Raw genomic sequence first — 19,777 nt, 5'->3', positions numbered from 1 at the left:
AAAGGAGGGGGAATGGTCAGAGGTCAGTGGGGAGGGAGCAATGGCCAGACCTCCCTAAGTCACGAGATGATGAGCTCAGCAAGTACTGACGCTCCTACCCGTTATGCCTGCCCCATGGTAACCAGTGGGCCCTAAGTCACGAGATGATGAGCTCAGCAAGTACTGACGCTCCTACCCGTTATACCCGCCCCATGGTAACCAGTGGGATGTGGAACACACCCAGGGCTCAAATAAAAACAATAATAAAAATAATCAGTGGACCTCCCTGGTGGTCCAGTGGTTAAGAATCTGCCTTCCTTGCCATGCGGGGGGAAGTTCGCAAGTTCCTTCCTTGCAGTTCGACCCCTGGTCTGGGAACTAGATCCCACACGCAGCAACTAAAACCCAGAGCAGCCAAATAAATAATTTTTTTAAAAAAGCCCTGCAGCCATAAGGGGATGGTCATGAATGTGACCTGTGTGTCTGTACTTCCTCAATTCAGAGTAAGATAAGAGCTACAGCAAAGCAGACAGCACTTACGCACCTTTCTGAGCCAGGCCTGGAGTGCTGATGCGCCCACCTCACTGAACCCTCAGGCCAGCTCCAGAGGGAAGCACTGCTCTTACAACATAGCGCGTCTGCGGAGACGCAGCGCAGGGCCAGTCCATCACTCGCCCAGCGCCACAGCATCTAGTGGCTGAAAAGCGTTAGTCGCCCGGTCATGTCCAGCTCCTTCTGTGACCCCATGGACTGTAGCCTGCCAGGCTCCTCTGTCCGTGGGATTCTCCAGGCAAGAATACTGGAGTGGGTTGCCATGCCCTCCTCAGGGGGATCTCCCCCACCCAGGGCTTGAACCCCGGTCTCGCAGGCAGATTCTTTACCATCTGAGTCAAACTGGAGTTCAAAACTCTCAGCATGGCACTCGGCTGCTTCCTGGGTATGAACAGCCCACCTCATAGAATTACTCACTTTGCTTTGAATTTGACAGGACTCCTACTTGTGACGCATCAACATGTTACATTCTCCTCAAAATGTCCTGGCTTACCTATGAGTGCTTTCTGGGGCTATCAAAGAAACCAAAGTGCCTAAAAGATTTGTAAGGAAACTTTGAATGTATTTTTCCCCTTAAGACATACTTAAATCATTCATAAAAACCAGTGTTACCCACCACGCCATATGCCCTGGAGGTAAGCACCTCTTCTCTCATGTACCCATGGGGTCCAGAGAGGGAAAGAGTTTGTCCAAGGTCACACAGCAACGGCACGGCAGAGCCAAGTCTGTCTGCCTCCTGAGCTCTCACTTCTTCCCCCATGCCACATTTAAGCAGGGAAATGACCACGGGGCTCGGAAGAAGCCATGCTGGGCCACCCTGCAGGCCCCTGCCGCTGAGCACTGGAGGATTCTGGGAGACAGCAGCGCCTCCCTGGGCCCTCGGTGCCACGTGGACGAGGCCAGGAGACACAGTGGAGGCAAGAGGGAAGTGTGCATCGCACCAGCATTTATTTTTGAAATTATATTTCCACCAGATGAGCTAAGCGGAGGCCTGTGAGGCCCAGACAGACAGAGCAGGTCTGTATGGATGAGCTGTAAGTAAGCAGCTGGCATTCCAGTAATAACAGCCCCAGAAACCGGAGCAGCCCCCCAGGGAGAGAGGAGGATGGGGGTGCTGGGGGGATTATTATGAAGTGTTTTCAGCGGGCAAGGCCTCTCCCCGCCCGCCTCAGAGCATGACGCAGGGCCCCTTTTCAAGGAAGATGACGGCAGGGAAGCTGGGTTATTTCGGTAGAGCGGATCAGATGATGGGCGATTTTATACCACAAAAAGCTTTCAGAGCTTGGATCAGAGGATAGGAAAATGTGACTTAAGTGCAATGGAGCAAATAATAAAAAAAAATAAAAAATAGCCACACACACATATCTATATTCATCTGCACGCTCTGGAGCCTGTGTGTGTGATGACTCACATACACCTGGCACCCAGACTGAGCTGCTTTCACAGGGCTGGCCCGGAGCGGGAGACAACACGTGCACTGAGGCACGGGAGCATCGCAGAGCTGCGGGGAAACTGAGGCCCTGGGAGCACGGCAGGCTCTGTGGGCATCCGCTGCTGTTGCAGCCCCGTGTCCCACATTCCCCTCTGTCTACTCAGGCGCTGGCCACCAGTCAGCTGAGGGGAAGTCCTGGCATCTTCAGGGGGATGGTCCTCAGAAGCTGAGATGGAAATCTAGCAGCCGCCTGACATGGCCACGGCCCCCTGCTTTCCTAATTCTGTCTTTGGCCTGCTGGAGCACCCCACCTCCACACATCCACAGGGGGTGAGGTGAGGCAGGGGTTGTGAGGAGAGGGTCTTGGGGTGCTCCCAGGCTGAAGGGCTCCCTAGATTTCAACAGATGGTGGCCACAGAGAGGCCCAGCACCAGGGGCCTGCCACGTCTGGACTCGTCCTAGAGGGTGGTCAGTCGTGGCCATGACCCTCATCCCCAGGAGGTCTCTACGTCTGAAACGCAAATGCGGCTATGAGGCTGCACCAGATGGTTTGTCTGCCTTCAAACTTGGGCCCTCCCTTGTTGGTGGAAAGATGACGGCTTCACCAGACCTGGCTGATGGTGGCGGGGGGGAATGACCAACCACACATGTGAGCAGGGTGATCCAGCTCTTGAGATAAAGGCCTCGTGGAAGGGAGGATGGTGCCTTGGCATCTCCCTGACCCGGGAGAGGGGACAGGGCCCAAGATGAACACAGAGGAAAAGGAAGCGAGTCGTGTCCTTGACACTTGGCTCCCCTGCCTGCTGCTCTGCAGAGCTAGGAGAGCGGGCCTCTGTGGGTGCGGAGTCTGAGAGGCGTGGGCCTCCCCACGGCACTCGGCCAAGGTGAGGAGGTGAGGACGGAGGAGCCCGCAGCAGCTTTCCTGGCTGTGCCAGCAGAAGAGCCTGGCCTCTGGAAGCCGAGTTGCTTCGTGGCCGTCACCTTTTAACTCTGGGCACGAAAGCGCCTTCCCACGCCTCAGTTTTTTGATCTGCAAAATGGGCAAACCACTCCTACTTTGCCAATGATCGAATTGTAGGCAATGCCTCTGGAGTGCCTAGCACTTAGTAGGTAGTCAGTAAATGGGACCTCATCTCACCTTCCAATTGACTGGAAGGCTCCAACCTTGTTGCTAAGAGCTGAGATTTTTCTCAGCCTGAGACCCAGTCTAGAAAGAGCAACATATAAAATACCACTTATTCCCCAGAGCAGGCCTTTGGGGCTAAATTTCCATTCTCTACCTAACTCTTTAAGCAAAGGACAAGGCAATTTTCGGAAGGACAGGGCGGTGAGGATGTCCCAGGCACTGCAGGCAGGTTCTCCATAGTTGCTCAGGTCCCAAGCCCTCTGAAGGTCCATTCTACAGAGGCAAACAGGTTTGCAAGAAGCGTATGTCACGAAGAACATGCTTGGGGGCAAAGCACCGCAGACCGCAGAGGTTGTTTCCAGGCCCGGGCCAGGCAAGGAGCACCCCTTAACTCCCCACCTCCTACCCCAACTCTACAGCGTAAAGCTCGCTGTCCTGAACGCACCAGGGAGAGAAGTCAGCAGGAGAGCCGGAGCTACACAGGCTTAGGACATGCTCACCAAATACAGGAGGGAGTGAGAGACAAAGAGCAGAGGAGCAGTAGAGAATGAATGACCAAATCAATGTCCCCAGGAGAGGAGGAGGAGGGCTCCAGGCCTAGGTGGGGGGCAAGGATGGCTCATTCTTCGGGGTGTGGGCCAGGGGCTGGTGGGTGGAGGACCAGACTCAGGATGTTGGAGGCCGCCCCCATTGCTCCCTGAGCCTCAGTTTCCTAACTTTTACAAACGGGAAGGCTGATCCCCACCCCTTCCCGTGTCAGGACTGCTGTGGGCTTGCCTGGGTCACACACACCCGCTTCACTGCCTGTTCCCTTGGCCTCCTGCATCTCCCCCCTTTAGGCAGGGGAACAACCTTGGGGTGGGGGGAGGGGAGGGGAGAGCGGGGCTGCTGAGCTGGGAGCGGCCACCCCGGCCGGCACACGCGAGCCCGCTCCGGTCAGCAGGCCCGCTCCAGAAACGGAGATGAGGACAGTTCAGTCCGGAGGCCCCAGTGAGTCTGGGAGACGCACATTCCCTTGCTTCCGTCAGGAGCCATCCATAATGCCCCTCTGTTCTCAGGCGGACGCTTCCTCCCTGTGGCTCCCCCAGCTGCCCGCCCTTCCACTGTGGGGAGAATGAAGTCAGCGCGCCTACCTTGAGAAGAAGGGGTGGTGTGTTCCCTTGACATTTAGTCATTGCTCTTGGTGCCTTATAACATGAAGAGGACACGTTCCAACCACACTGGCTGGTGGCCTGAACCCCTCTGTTGTTCCACCAGGCTCTGGAGTCAGAATTCCTGGGGGCAGCTCCCAGCTCTGCGACCCTGGCTGGGAAAGCCAGTGGACCCCCTAGAGCCTTAGTTTCTCCCATCTGTGACTGGGGTCCACTAGGAGGCTCTGTCCAGCTGCCTGATGTGCCACTGGAAGTGCCTGGGAACCGTTCATTCACTTTGCTCCTGCACTCAGCCCTGCTTGCAGGGCTCGGGGAAAAGGCACAGTCTGAGGAAATAAATAATGAATCAGAGTCCCATCAAATGCTGGCGGCGGCAGTCAGGCTGGAGCCTCAGATGAGAACACCAAGGCTGTGGCTGAGAGAGGTGGGGGCTGCTGCGGAAGGGAAGCTGATGACTTGAGCTGGGAGAGGTGGGAGCAGAGGCGGGGTGGAGAGGGTGCGGTGATCTCCAGCCATGGGGTCATGCCTGCCGAACCTCCCACTGGCGCCCCTTATTCCAGGGGGCTGGGGGGAGAGAGTGGAGCCCTTTCCTTGCCATTGTTATAGTGGCTGCAGCTGCAAAATACCCACCACCCTGGAGACCTCCCTGGCAGTCCAGTGATTAAGACGGTGATTCCAATGCAGGGGGTGTGGGTTCAAGCCCCGGTCAGGGAACTAAGATCCCACACGTCATGTGGTAAAGCCAAAAACACCAAAACAAAGCAACAAACCCCCAAACCCTCCCCGGCACTGCCCCCTCTGTTCAGCACCTACTATGTGCCAGCACCGAGACAGCACTTTTCCTCTGCTTTCCCACCCCATCGTGCCAAGTGGTGGGGCAAATGGGCTGAGCGCCTTTTCATAGTGAGGAAACAGAGGTTCAGAGAGGGAACAACTTGCCCACAGTCACACAGCTATACCAAGTGGGCACGCGGGATGAGCACCCAGGTCTGGGGGGCTACAGGGGGCCTGCTTCTCTTCAGGTCTCCCACCTGCTTCTCCCTGACCTGAAGGCTCCCCTCAGTCCTCATCTGCACGTACAGATGGCTTTTTTTTTTTTTTTTCCGGATGGCTTCTTTCTATTTTGTTTTCTCAGCTGAGTCTTTCATATCAGATATCCTGAGGTAAGAAGTCTCTGTCAGGGAGGTTCATGAAGAAGCTGTGTGGCTGTAAAAATAAGTGTGGTTTATACAACGTAGCCCGTGCCATTCTAATACTCTGGCCTTGTCTCAGAACCTGCCCCAGAAAAGAAGTGCCAGGCAGTTCTGTTCCAGACCCAGCTGAAGCAATCAGGGCCTGGTGCACAACCTTCTGGAAGAATGAACTTGGCTCAAATGCCCAGAAGGACCAGAAATGAAGGTTTTTTTTTTTTTTTTTTTTTTAACCCATTTCCAGACCTGAATAACTTAGCTAATTTGGGGAAACTGTCTCGTGGGGGGTGGGCCAAGGAGTGTGCCCTCCCTGTGCTGGCTCCGTTTCACACCCCCTTGTAACTTGTGCTAGCCCAGGTCTGGAGGAACGGTGATGGAGCCTGCCCTGCGGGAGAGAGAGAGCTGCACCAAGGCACGCCCGAGCGGGAGAGAATGGAGGCTCTGAAACAGCTGCTCCAGCAGTCCAGCCACCAAGCTGGTCTCTTCCCAGCACACAGTCTCAGATGGAAAACCTTCTCAGTTTTCTCTCCTCTCAGCTTCTGTTCTTTTAACCATCCCAAGTGCCCCCACCTCATGCACCTGCTGCCTTTTGTCAATGGGAAAATCCTTACAGGTGCCCAACAGATGAGTGAAAAGTAATCAGATAAAGGCAGGAAACCCTGCGCCTCAGCAGCTGACCAGCCTCAGGCGGAGTCTGCCTGCTTGCCTGCGTCTGCATGGGCGTGACTGTGACTTTTCGCGCGCGCGTGATATCGCCTTGCTTCCTGCCATAATGTTTCCTCTTGAGTCCCAAGACAGAAGTCACTATATCAGATGATCCTGGTGTCTTATTAAGGGCTCCGTGGCCTCTGGGGGGTTCTGTAGCTGGGACATCCTTGAGAGTCTTTGTTTTGGAAACTGCAGGCTCCCAAACTGGTGGGGAAGGGTATGGCAGAGGCATGTTTGGAGGGCAAAGTCCTGGCCTTGCCATATCCTGGCTGTGTGATCTTAGAAGAGTTTCTTTACCTCTCAGGGCCTCAGTTAATTTCCATATAAAACAGGAATGATCCATCTACCTTGGAGGGCTCCTAGTAGGATTAAAGGAGATGACTGTAAAATTACCTGGTACCCAGTAGCTGCTTAATAAGTGCAGCCCTACCATCACTTCTTTAAGCAGCTGTCCCTTGTATATTTCTGAGCACCTATATCAAGGCCAAGTCCCATGCTACATGTGGGTAACAAAGAGGTGAATTAGACCTGGAACTCCTCACACTCAGGCCTGGCAGCTAAGAAGTGCAATCAAAAGACTGGGGGATTATTCCACTGGCAAGAAGCACCACGAGGTCAGGGATGCCACCTAACTCAGCCATCCCTGCTGGCCAACGGGACGTGTCATCACAGCTGCTACCTTCCGGTGGGCAAAATCTCACGGCCATACTGACCCAGTTTGGTATATACTTGGTGACTTCTGGTTGCTCCCCCCAAGTCGAATAAAACACACAAGGAAAGCAACGTGACCATCCAATCTGTCACCACTGCCCACTTGAAGGCCATCTCCAAAAAGGGGCTTTGGCAAGTGGCGGGGTAGGGAACAAATGTGCGCGTGTGGGAGGGGCACTCTAAAGGGGATCGCTTGCATGTTGTTAAACACCATCTGTTTATTCTCTCAGCGGTGCAATTTTCTGGAACAACACAAGGTAGAGGTCTGAACAAGGTTCTCCGGGTATCCAGAGAGAGGACCCCTGGGCAGCCTGGTGGAGAATTCTGGAAGGAGGATGCCTCCTCTGCTCAGGCTGGGAATGAACTGGTCCTTTGTAGACCATAAGAGCCTGGAGGGGCAGCCCTGAATAAGCCAGGGCTTTGTTACTTAGAATGCTTCGGGGAGGTCCCACCTGCCTCTCCCCTCCACACCCACTCTCCCGCCCCGGCCTGCACCCACCCCTCATTCCAGCCCACCCACAGCTGCCTCCACACAGCCGCCACTTGACGACATCCTGGCTTAAGTCCCCTCTTCAACAGCCCCGCTGAGGCGCTATTTGCAGAGGCCCCTCTTTGGGGGTTCAGGGCTTTGCACACAAGTGTCTGATTTTATAAAGAGAGAAAGAAAAGTCACAGCAGGTGCCTCCACTTCCCTCTCGGCCCCACCCTGCCTGGCGAGGGCTCCGGGGGTCTCTGTACACGTGTGTCTGCGTGTGAGCGTCATCCCACATCTGCCGCCCGGTGACAGGGGCCTTTGAAACTCCACAATGACGCCATCTGCCAGGGACAGCCGGCGGGCTCGCGCTGGACTGACCCCCACGGTTGCCGTGGCAACCAAGATGGCAGCATGGGGCCCTCAGAAAACCTAGCAGGCTAATGATGTCAGGAGGTACCCTGCGGAATGGTCCCCATTCAGGTAGAGGTGGGCAGGGCAGGGATGGATGAGTGACTGGTGGCCAAAGGAAAGAGAAGAAGGCCTCCAGGTGATGCAGGTCAGGCATGTGCCTTGGGGGTCTGGGGGACCTCCAGCTCTCAGAAGTCCTTCCCCATCAAAAGAAGCTACAGGGCCTCCACAAGACACGCTGTGCTGTGCGCCTCGGCACGCACTATTTCCTTTGCTGAGACTCTCTCTGCTTTGCTCACCAGCCTAGAAAATGCCTCCTCACCCTGCAAGACCCATCCTGGGGTGTCCTTCTCTGAACTTTCCCAACAGAGAAGAGTCTTTGTCACTGGGGTGCCTGGTCCACATCAGAGTCCTGGCTGATCCAGACTGCAGCTCTGCCTGCTCAGCCATCTCCCTGACCTGCTAGGAAGCAAGCGAAGGTCAGAGACTCTGCCTAGTTCACTATTCCTGCTGTCCAGCACAGGGTAAAGTCTAGCAAATATTATTTAGCAAATAAATGAAGTCACTTCACTTCTCAGCCACTTGGCAAGAAATTTCAACACTCAGAGCCTCAGCTGTCAGGAATGCAGGAGCAAACAGAAAGCAGGCCAGGAGAGCCTCCGTGACCCCTCAGCGAGGTGTAGGCACGGTCGTCTCTCCACCACTGTCGAGGCTGCAGACCCCAGGGCCTCTGAGATGCAGACCACATCTGCACAGGGGTGCCTGCTTGCATCTTCGCTCCTGTCCTATTCTGGGCCTGCAGTAGGAGTACTGAGACTCAGTGCCACGACCTACTTGGGCTGCTACCCTGTGGGGCCTTGGGTAGAATCACTTGCTCAAATTCCCTAATTTGGAGCCAAGGGGTTAGTGCATCTCTATCCAAAGTGGCTGAGCCCACTCACATCGGAGAATATATGTGAGTCCTCCTGCCTGGTATCCTCCCAGTCTTTACAGGGCAGGCCTATCCTTCCACCAGTCTGATAGGATACGACTGGGTCTTGCTGTTTTGAATCCCATTCCTCTGGTTCCTAGTGAACCTCAGCATCTTTCCATTGTCAGTGTGGTCTCTTCCGTCAGCAGTCAAGTCCTTAGCTATTTTCTTTTTGATCACTTAACTTGGTCTTACTGATCCGTAGGAACTTTACCTTTCTTGGCCACACCATGTGGTTTGCAGGATCCTTGTTCCCCAATCAGGGATTGCACCTGGGCCCACAGCTGCGAATGTTCTGAGTCCTAATCATTGGACCACCAGGGAACTCCCTGTAGGAATTTTTTGATATATAAATTCTGAAGCATACCTCTTTCTTGTGCTGTGCTTAGTTGCTCAGTCCTGTCCGACTCTTTACGACCCCATGGACTGTAGTCCGCCAGGCTCCTCTGTCCACGGGAACCCTCCAGGCAAGAATACTGGGGTGGGTTGCCATGCCCTCCTCCAGGGGTCTTCCCATCTCAAGGACTGAACCCAGGTCTCCCCCATTGCAGGTGGATTTTTTAACGTCTAAGCCACCAGGGAAGCCCAAGAATACTGGAGTGGATAGCCTATCCCTTCTCCAGGGGAACTTCCTGACCCAGGAATGGATCTAGGGTCTCCTGGATCACGGGTGGATTTTCTACCAGCTGAGCTACTCAGGAAGCCCCAAATCTTTCTTGTATGTGGGGCACATATCTTCTCCCAATCTGTGTCTGGTATTTTAGCTTTATGTTAAGTACCCTTGGCTGATGAGAAGTTTCAAATTTTTATGGAGTCAGAGGACAGCAAAAGGCTATTTTGAGGCTCATATGAGCCCCAAACTTTTGACATCCTTTGTATCCACATGGTTTTCTGGAACTGCAGAGCAGCCCTTTCCTGATCTGCTCTGAGTCCCACAAGGCCGTGGGAGGCAGGAAGAGTGGGGACTGTTATTCCTATCTCATAGAGGATGAGACAGAGCGCCTGGAGCGGCCATCCGGCCTTGGGCCTCCTCGCAACCCATCCTCCTTCTAGTGACTGGCCTCTGACTTTTCTCTGGGGAACCCCACAAATACTACCCCCCAAAGACTACATCACAGTCTTTGTCCTTGCAGTCTGCATGGGGCTGGCCCACTGGAGCACACCATTCATTTTCCAGGCCACAAGGATGGCATGGGATCTGAGCCAAGCCAATGACAATGCTATTCCATCCAGTGCTTGGGGTAGAATTACTGCGAAAGAGGCACTTTCTACTGGTAAATTCTATTTGAAAATGAGAGCAGGATGGTGACAGACCTTTTTCAGACATCTGTCCCTGGGTCTAACCATACCTGAAGCCCATGTGTCCTTCAAGCCAGCATACTGTGGGGTCCTGTCTCTTTTGGATTAATAACAGGGTCCTAATACAGACCAAGTCGGAGCAGGAAATGAAAGAGCCAAGACTGGACAGCTAACTCTTATTTTAAAATTCTCTCATTATTAAAAGTACAAAGAGGCAGAAAGGCAGTTTCCAATCTAAGAAGGAGGGAACATCACCCCATCTCGTCCACCTCCACCGCCTCTGGCTTACTAAACCTCTCAAGGCCTCCTGGCCGGGCCAGAGCACTGTGACCCTGCTGTTCTGACCCCAAGGACACTGTGCATGGGAAGTCAGGATAGAACAGTTGACAGAAATAGTCAGTACCAAGGAAAGCTGACATCAGCTTGACACTGCCCCACAGAAAACTGGACTTAGTGGAGACAATGGCAAAAAAGAAAAAAGAGAACAGGCGGAAGGAAAGAAGGGAAAAAAATCTGACATTATCAGCAGCTAGCATTGAAACCCGTGAGTGAAATCTTTACTGTAAACTTACGCAGAGAAGGAGAAGCTCTGCTAAGGAATAATTTCCACCACAATGAAGAACACTGGAGAAAATCAGGAACCAGAGCAGCTAAAGATGGAATTGCTTAAGGGATGGGAATGAATGAGTGGCATTCCCCTCTGGAAAAGATTTTCTTGATGAAATGCCATTGACGTTGATGTACCTCTGAGGACATGTCTAAACACTCTTGTGTGGACAGGCTGAGCACCCCGCCCTGCGGGCTCGAGAGTGTCCTGCTTCTCGGAGGCGGCGCCCGCCCACTCACCGTGGTGATGAACCGGTACAGAGGCTGCCGTCTCTCCGTGTACTTGACCGTGATGGGGCTCAGGTCGTAGCGGAACCAGATGGCGGGGATGATGCGGCCCGTGTGGCTGTAGGCGACGTACTCCTGCAGCGGAATGAGAGAAAGGCGAGGGTGCGAGACTCAGACTCCAACCGTGTCTCACGGGGGATGTGGGAGTGGGCTGCACAGGGTCCCCAGCAACCCACTCCTCCCCGCAGAGTCAGGCTTCATGGACCCCTCCTCTCACACCCTTTCTCCCAAAGCTCGGCCATCAGCATCTGGAGGGCCACCACTCGCTGGGGGCATTTGGGACCCCTTCGGCTGCTTGGAAATGGATGGTCTGACCTTGGAAGCAGCACCAGAATCAAAATAGAGGCGTCTGAGAGCAGAGCTGTTGAAGGGCCACTGCGACGTGGGCTCAGTCTGAGTAAAGGCCTACTTCTCCCTGCAGCTCCTGGGCCTCGCAGAATCTACTGGCTTATCCGGTGGCTTTTCACCAGGCATCCCTCCTGCGGGCTGGCCCCGCGCTGGGTGCTGGGACCTTGGGTGGAACACCTTGCCCCGTCCCCAGGGGGGCCCACAGTCTGGAGGAGGAGGCAGGTGTGTAGATATCTGCCACACTGCAGCGCTGCGAGTGCCGTGGCTGAGGGGCTCGGCGCGCTGAGCGGCCCGTCAGTGAATGGCCGGGTCCCAGAGGCGTCTGGAAGGCCTGGCGAGGAGGGGACAGGCTAAGCCACGCATGGCCTCCTGAGCATTGTGTGAGAGAGAGAGATGTGGGGAGGGGGCTTCTTCAAAGAAGGAACACACCGAGCTGGAAAGCCAGAGGGCAAAGCCCCACCACCAGACTCCTGGAGAAGGCACCGGCTGGGACTCCAAGGATACCAAGGGGCTGAATTAACAGCACATCCACTTCAGGATGCTGAAAACCTCACGGGGACTCGTTCGTCCACAGCAACTGGAAACCAAACTAAAACCCCAAACGCTAAGGGCCAAGCTCTGCAGCTTCTCAGGGACAACCTTGAAACCGGCCCTCTCTGTTGGACCACCACCAGTCCCCGTAGATGCAGCCCCTCTTGCTCACAGGGCAGACTGGAGCTGAGGTTGCGAGAGAGCTAAACACACAGTCCTGGCCGCTGGGCCCTTGCCAAAGCCTCAGAGGAAAAAGCCTTGGGCAAAACAAGATCAACTTTCTCCTGCGAGAGTTGATGGGGCAGGGTGACTCTCTGGGTCATGGCCCAGAGCTGAGGGACAAAGGAAATAATAAAACAGAGCAGCGGTAGGTACTATTTGTCAAAGCCTTTTTTGTGGGCTCAGTGGTTTTAAAAACACTGCCTCATGTGACAGTGATCTTTTCAGGTGGGGACCAACCCCATTTTACACATGAGTAAACTGAGGCTCAGGGTAGTTGTGTGATTTGTCCCAGGTCACAGCCCGAGTGAGTGGCTGAGCTGGGTTTGAGCCGGAAGTTTGCGCCACAGCCCACACGCTTTCTGCTCAGATTGCATCCGCCTTCCCCATCTGTTAGATGCTGTCAGCACGCGAGGGTTCCAGTGAGATGCCCGCCAAGAAACAGGATGCCTCCGCCCCAGAGAGTTAGACCAGCACATCAGTGCAGGCGGAGCCAGGCAGAGGGACCCCAAGCCAGATGAGAAAGAGGGGCTCCCAGCCTGGCAGACTCAGAGGCCCCCTGTTCACACTGAGTAGGTGATGTGGTCGAGAGACCAGGTTCTGGAGCTGGAGAAGTTGTTTCTAATCCCCGTTCATCCACTTTATAGCTCCAGGACCACCTCTCAGTGCTTCAGTGGCCAAATCTGCAAAATGGGGGCAATAACAGGCCCAACGTCAGAGCTGTTGTGATGACTGAAAACGACGGTGGAGTAGAGAGCTGGGCATGATGTCCAGCCCACGGTCATTCCCCATAAATGACAGCTACCACTCTTTCCTGGGGCTTCCCTGGTGGCCCAGACATGCACTGTGGGCGACCCAGGTTCAGTCCCTGGGTCAAGAAGATCCTCTGGAGAAGGGATGGCTACCCACTCCAGTATTCTTGCCTGGAGAATCCCATGGACAGAGAGGCCTGGTGGGCTACAGTCCATGGGATCTCAAAGAGTCTGACAGGACTGAGTGACTATACTTTCACTTTCATTCTTACTATTATTATTATTAGCGCCAAACAATATATCACTTTAAGCGGTTTGGGTGGTTCTGGAACAGGAAAAAAAAAAAAGAGGGAGGGACCTAGTGTAAAGGGTCTTTTGGAGATACTTCAACCAACGGGCTTCAAGCACGCATGTCCCATGGCAGGGTGACCTCCGGGGAAGCTGAGGCTGTCTTGGCTTGAAACCACTGACAGTCACCCTGTTCTGAGGGCTCTGACTAACCTTTGCTTCTCACCAAGGCCCGCCCACTTCCCCACGACATGGAGTGTTGGGGTCCTGAGACATACCAGTTAACCAACAGCCATCTGGTGTAATTCAAGAGCCTCACGATTCTGGATAAAGAGCTTGTGCCCCGTGAGCCAGAGTATCTGTTGTGTGCTAACCAATCAGGGTCCCATGTCTGAAGGACCAGAGCCAGATACACGGCTGTGATGTCTGCAAACCCTAGATCTTTGGGAAAGGCTACCTGCCTGCCCTTTCTCAACCAGATCACACCCTATCTCCCAGTTAGATTTCCTCCCCTTGACTCTGAGACTTGTCTCCCCTCTTTACCCAGGGCAAATGACCCCTTCAGGAAAGGCCCCTTGAAAGGAAATCAGAGGAAATCACGCCCGACCTCTGCTTTCGGCCAGCAGAGGGCGCAACCGCACGCAGCTGCCGCCCGCGTACCTTGTTGGCCACGGTGTACTGGTAGGAGTACCGCTGCTTGCCGCTCTTGTCTTCGTAAACGGTGGGCACGATTTTCAGGATGTAGTCGTGGGAGGCGAGGGCTGTGGGAAAGACTCAGCAGCATGAGGCAGGGTGAAGGGCAATGCCCGGCCAGCAGGCCTTTTCACATCATTTCAACCCTAAACCTTGGAGCTTGGAGCTGTACTGAGATGGGGTGGGGCAGGAGAAGGGGTCAGAGGGGACTGCACGATTTCAGCAAACAACCCCTGTTCGTTTCTCCCTTTGGGCACCAGGAATTGCAAGATTCCATCTGCCAGGATCTGCACTCCTGCACTGGACATGGATACTAGATTCTAGAACAGTCCAAATGTCCACCAAAGGGCAACTGCTGAAGAGGGGGGTGCTGGGAAAGGCCACTCTCCAGGGGGTTATTGTTAAGTGAAAAGACTCCCAGGGAGGATGGCTAAGCAAGAAGATTCACTCCTCTACATGCGTGAATACATAGAAGAATTTTCTGAGAAGATACCTAAGAAACTACAAGCAGTTTTACCCTTGGGGCGGGGGAGGCGGGATTTGATAAAAATCACATGTCACTGTACACATTCTTGTCTGGTTTGAATACTTGTTACTTTTGAAACAAAACAGTTCAAGATTTTAAAAAAGAAAAAGCCACCAACCAGAAGAACTGCATTTACAGATTACTGATTAATTTCTTTCTCCATTTTCAATTAACGAGAGATGAGTTCTTCCTCCATCTGGCCCTGTGTCCTGTCTCATGAAGACTCTCACGCCATCCCCGCTGGATGAGCGAGGCCGTGGAGGGCTAAGCCTTCCTCATCTTGGTGTCCCTAGAACCCTGCGCAGGGCCTGGGACGAACTGGACACTGGCAAATGCCTACTGAACGAATGAATGGATGGAAAGCTGGTCAGACCCATGAATGGGAGAAGAGATGAATCAGCTTCTGATAAGCATGAGGTAACCGGAATCAAACACCAGGCTGAGAGAATGCTGGCCCGGAGCCGCTAAATACCATCCGGGAAAAATGACATTCCCTTGGGCCTTCTGGGATGTGAGGAGAAGCTCAGCGACCCCTCTACTGCTGCCTTCTAGAATCTCGGGTCAGGGCCCATGCAGGTGAAACAAATACAGAGATTTAGGTTTGTGGGCTCTAATCCTGGTCTCCTGGCTCAGTCAGTCCGGAGCCCTCCGGCTTATCTTCTGCAAATGGGTAGAGAATGGGGATGGTGCTCACAGCCCCTCCCTGCCAATATGACATCTTAGTAAGGAAACGGCAGTGCTTCTTGAACTGTCTGGAGACCTGACTCCTCTAAAACTCTGGGAAAAGCTCTGTGGTCTCAGGCTAAGCCCATGAAGACCCCAACATCCCTCTGCTCAACCCCACTGGCACTGAGACTGTCCAGAGCACTAGGGCCACCCAGAATTTAATAGGCAGACACCTGGGCCTCACCCCTGAAGGTTCTGTGCACTGAGGCTGGGGTGGGGCTCAGGCTTTGCATTTTAAACCAGGAGCCCCCGCACGACATCTGAAACACCATGCTCCAAATCCCCATCGCCCCTGAAAAACATCTGAAGGGATGAGAATAAAAATGCCCTATGAAAATCATAGCTGTAATAGTTCTGTTCAGCCTGTACAAAACACAGATGATCGTAAAGAAAAAAAAAAAAAAATCACCGACAAAGCCACCCTGCCCAGAAAATCATACATTCGTACTCTCACGTACAAACTGCCAGACTTCTGTTTATACATATATTTACGTTTCCCTAAACATAAATACAAAATCGGATCATACAGAACCTTCTTCTGAGAACTGAAGACCGCTGCCATTGTGACAAGCCTAGGACACAGCATAAGGTCTACCGCCTTGTTTTATCCATCGCCATATCCCCTCGAGCAACGCCTGCCACGTAGAAGGAGCTCAAGGACCTCTTGCTGCCCGAACACCAGTAGGTTCTGACGCATCACCGTCACGGCTGCACGCATCTCCCAGGGAAGACCACGTACGATGTGCTCAACCAGGCCCCTGGGGCCAGGCACCAACGTTGTGGCTCATTTTCACTCTTATAAACAATGATCTAACGACCACTATTTTCCTAAAGCCTTGCATGCTCTAGTTTCCTTAGCTTACTCTCCTATGAGTAGAACTGATGACCAATGGCAGTGACCAGTTTTAAGGTCTTTGGTGTAATTTGCCTAATGTCCACTGGAGACCCTGCACCTGATCCCACCCGCATGGGCTCCTGGTCAGAGGACCCCTCCTCGGGACTGCCAGCTCCAACCTGATCCAGGCACACCCCATGCCCTGTTGGCCCCCTCCCTCCCCCTAAACATCTTTGTAAAAACCCAGCCATAAATCACAGGGAGGCACAGGGGGAACCTCCAGGAACCCGCCCACTCCCAGCTTCAGCCATGAACAGCACATGTCCAGTTCTGCGTCATCTCTATCCCACTGCTCCTCTCCCCCCATTTTATTTGGAAGCAAACCCTAGACCTCACACCAGTTCCTCCACATATACTTTCATGATGTCACTCTAAAAGACAGAGACACTTTCAAAGAAAGCCACCACAATGCCATCATCATCACAGCTGGATCATCAACAGAGTCCCTCTCCAGCGTCTTCCACACAGTGGTCTGCGCTCGGGACAGAGAGCTGTGTGCTGCCAGGCGTGGTGGCTCCTGTACACAGGTGGTCAGAGAGGCTCTCTCTGAGGTGGTGGCATTTGAGCTGAGACCTGAACGATAACAAGGAGCCCCCACAGCGACGTGGGAGCAGAGTAACACCTGGTGGGTGGCTAGGGACCGGGCTTGGGAAATGAGGAAACGAGAGCCTGATGGACCCCGGGGGTCCCGCCCCTGCTTTCATCAGGAGCCCAGGAGGAGGAGCGGCTTCCTGCCCACACCCTCCATGGGCTCGCATACCTTTCCTAGCCTGATCTTCCTCCAAAATTGGGTGGCTGAGGGGTCCAGGCTAACTGCAAGTGGGGTCGGACAGGCCCTTTGGGGGCTGCCTCCATGCAGAACCACAATGACGACCCCACCATATGAAGAATCATCCCTCTATTATAACCAGACATCTGCACGAAACCCAGAAATACCAGTACAGGTATATACTGACACGCTGCTGGAGGTGGCACGAGTGGGCATGGACCCAGTCGGGAAGCAGTGCAAAGCCCGTAAAGCAAATCCCGTAAATATCAGGGGCATTACTGTGGTAGAAACAATAGACGTTTTCCATGAAAAGACAGTCCAAGATAGACCACCGTGGAGCTGCTAGATGGCCAGCCGTGTCCCTGACCAGTGGGAAAACTACACGAACTGCGGTCACAGTACAATGCCAGGTGCAAACACCAGAAAGTCAACCGTGATCCATGCTGGGAAAAATGACTTCTGCCCATGGACGGGGAGGCCCAGTGTCACGGAGAAATGAGAAGCTTGATTTGTTGGGCGGGTCATGGAGGGAAGTTCTCTTTTGCTTGGATTATCCCAGTTCCATGCTTGGTTTGGCAGCGGGTACAGGCACACCTCATTTTATTGCTCTGCTTTATTGTGCTTCAAAAATAGTGCTTTTTTGTTTTTTAAACAAATCTGAAGGTTTGTGGCAACCCTGTGTTATCAGGTGATACACTTGTTGGCAATATTTTTAAACTAAGGTATTTACATTATTTTTGAAGACACAATGCTACTGCACGCTTAACAGACTGCAGTGTATGGTAAATGTAACTTTCCTTTTTTTTTTTTTTAATGTAACTTTTCTATGCACTGGTAAACCAAAAAATTCATGTGGCCTGCTCTATAGCAATCTTCAGTTCACTGGTTTAACTGGGAACCAAACTTACAGTATCTCTGAGGTCTGCCTGTAAATGTACCTCAAGAAATGATTAAAGACATACGGGTGAAAAGCTGTGCTCAGGGGAGATGAGAACAGTCCCGGTAACGTGTCTCGCAGGACCCAGTGGGTAGACCCACATAAGCAGACAGGCCTCCCAGGCCCGTTCTGGGCAAGGCCCCATGGGTGTGCACACACATGTGTAGGGGGGTGTGTGTGTGCTCGTCTGTTGGTGTGCAAAGACGTGGCACACTCTTTAATCTGCGCCAAGGTGCCAGGGAGCCTGGGAGGGAGGGGGCTCCGGGAGGGGCCAGAGCGGGAGGAGGAGTGGGGTGGGCGGCTGCCCAGGAGGCCAGGCTGAGGGCCCCAAAGCCGCGTTCTCACGGTGCCGCCTGGAGCCAGGACGAACTCTGGCTGTGTCAGCACTCCCTGGGGGATCTCGGGCGATTATCTCAACCAACAACAATTATGTGACAACAATATATTATGAAATGGCAACAATAACAAGGCGGCCAGGTGCTCACAGAGCGCGGATGGTATGTCTCGGCTGCCAAGTCCTCCCCTGCCCTCCCCCATCAGCCCCGCCAAGTCACTCTCCTCCCTTCTCAGTAAGATGGGGTAATTCCGCGTCCTCACAGGCCAACCGGGGGAATGAAGCGTGAGCCACGAGGCTCACACCAAGGGCTTGGCCAACGTTCCCTCCATCCCGCTTCTTTCCCCGCTGCCCTGGGGAGCTCGGGCAGAAAGCTGTTCCCGGGGCGGGGGCGCGGTACATACGGTTGGAGGTGAGTCTGTCTGCTCCCCCGAGAGCGTTGAAAGCGCCGTGGACGTTGTGGACCTGCGGAGAAGCACAGTGAGGACTGACCCCAAGATGCCGCCACCTCTAGGCTCGGGCCTGGGGAGGGGGAGCGGCTAGATGCCAGCTGGTCTAGAGACCTTGCCCGCGTGTAAAACGGGCACCCAGCATGGTCTGTCTCGGAAAGTCCTGGGGCACGAGGCACAGAGGAGGCATGAGCTTGCTTCCAAGCCCTTGCTGCGAGACACTCAGTCCTGGGTCCTGAGGGTCGTCTCATTTAATGCCTTTAAGGATGGACCACGGGCTCATTATAGGAGCAAACCAAGGGTTGGAGAAGCGCTGAACTCTGTCCAGTGTTCTGCAGCTGAGAAGTGGCTGAGTCCAGCTCAGGGTCAAGCCAAGGCTCAAGCATGGAGGCAGATGGGAAACTCAGGCAAGGGCAGAGGTGGGTCCCAGTACACTCCTCTTGAGACCCCACCTCCCTCTGAGAGAGGGCCCAGGGCTGTGGGCTCCCACCCTGTCTGCGGTGGGAAACACACAGGAGTTGTGAAGACATGCCTCCTCTTGGCGGCTGGCCTGGCTGTGTCCCCCCTGCCAGGGGCTGAAGGGCACCTCCTACTCTCCTCTGAGGCCAATGGGAAACCAGGTCAGCCTCCAGGAAAACTGAAAGCAGGACAAAGCCTGCCCAGTACATGGAATCTGTCCTCATGGGCATTCTTAACAGGGGTGGGTGGGGTAGGCCTCCTGGAGGGCTTCCTGGGGGAAGTCACAGCAGGATTTGTAGGAAAGTGGGAAGTTAACCAGGCAGGCAGAGCACGCAAACACGTAAGCCTGGAGACTGAGAACCAGAGCTTACTTGCCCTAGAGAGGAATGGGATGAGGGGTGGGGAGGGAAGAGGTCATAGAGGGCAGAGGGGACAGGCTCCTATGGAAGGGCCACTCAGGGACAGTGGGGGACCCGCCCCCTGATCCCAGCCTCAGGCCACTGATATCTATCAAGCACTGGACAGAGCTGCACACTCTCAACAAGGCCAAGGGAAAGCATGTCCCTTGTGCCTGGAGACCAACTAACGACATCGGTTCTAACCCCAGGACAGCGGCTGTGGAGGCCAGAGTGCTAGAATGTTCCCTCACACCGTCGCGTGTCACGTTTGTATCTGACATTCATTTGTATGATTATTTGATTAATTTCTGTCCTCCTCTCTAGACTATTCAACACTCCATACAGGCAGGGACCAGGCTCATCCTCACCAATGTGTGGAACACCCAGCACATAGTAGGGGCTCAATAAATATTTGTTGAATGGATGATGGATGATGAATGGGTAGATAAATCCTCAGCTAAGTATTTTACATGTTAAAAAAATCCTATTTCCACCATAAGAAGCAAGTAGAAGGCGATTACCGCCCTTGTGTCCTGCAGCAGCAGACGGCAATGCAAG

At 53.8% G+C, this 19,777-nt stretch overlaps 1 protein-coding gene across 2 annotated transcripts in view; it reads right to left on the bottom strand.

Annotated features, from left to right (window-relative positions):
• The window catches only part of ERGIC1 (endoplasmic reticulum-golgi intermediate compartment 1), a 115,554-nt gene that overhangs the window by 1,892 nt on the left and 93,885 nt on the right, over nt 1–19,777 (bottom strand). The window contains exons 7-9 of one of the 2 annotated variants that reach the window (XM_015101240.3): nt 18,318–18,378; nt 13,694–13,794; nt 10,848–10,970 (exon numbers count right to left, since the gene is read on the bottom strand). In XM_015101240.3, the coding sequence (XP_014956726.2) occupies nt 10,848–10,970; nt 13,694–13,794; nt 18,318–18,378 (285 nt within the window). Of the gene's footprint in view, nt 1–3; nt 10,971–13,693; nt 13,795–18,317; nt 18,379–19,777 lie in introns of those variants that run through there. The other variant, XM_042233677.2, reaches the window with a different exon arrangement.

Source organism: Ovis aries, chromosome 16 (assembly GCF_016772045.2).
Source record: "Ovis aries strain OAR_USU_Benz2616 breed Rambouillet chromosome 16, ARS-UI_Ramb_v3.0, whole genome shotgun sequence".
In the NCBI taxonomy this organism is placed as follows: Eukaryota; Metazoa; Chordata; class Mammalia; order Artiodactyla; family Bovidae; genus Ovis; species Ovis aries.
Note: the sequence above shows the minus strand (reverse complement) of the source record. Positions and strands in the feature narration are given on the sequence as shown.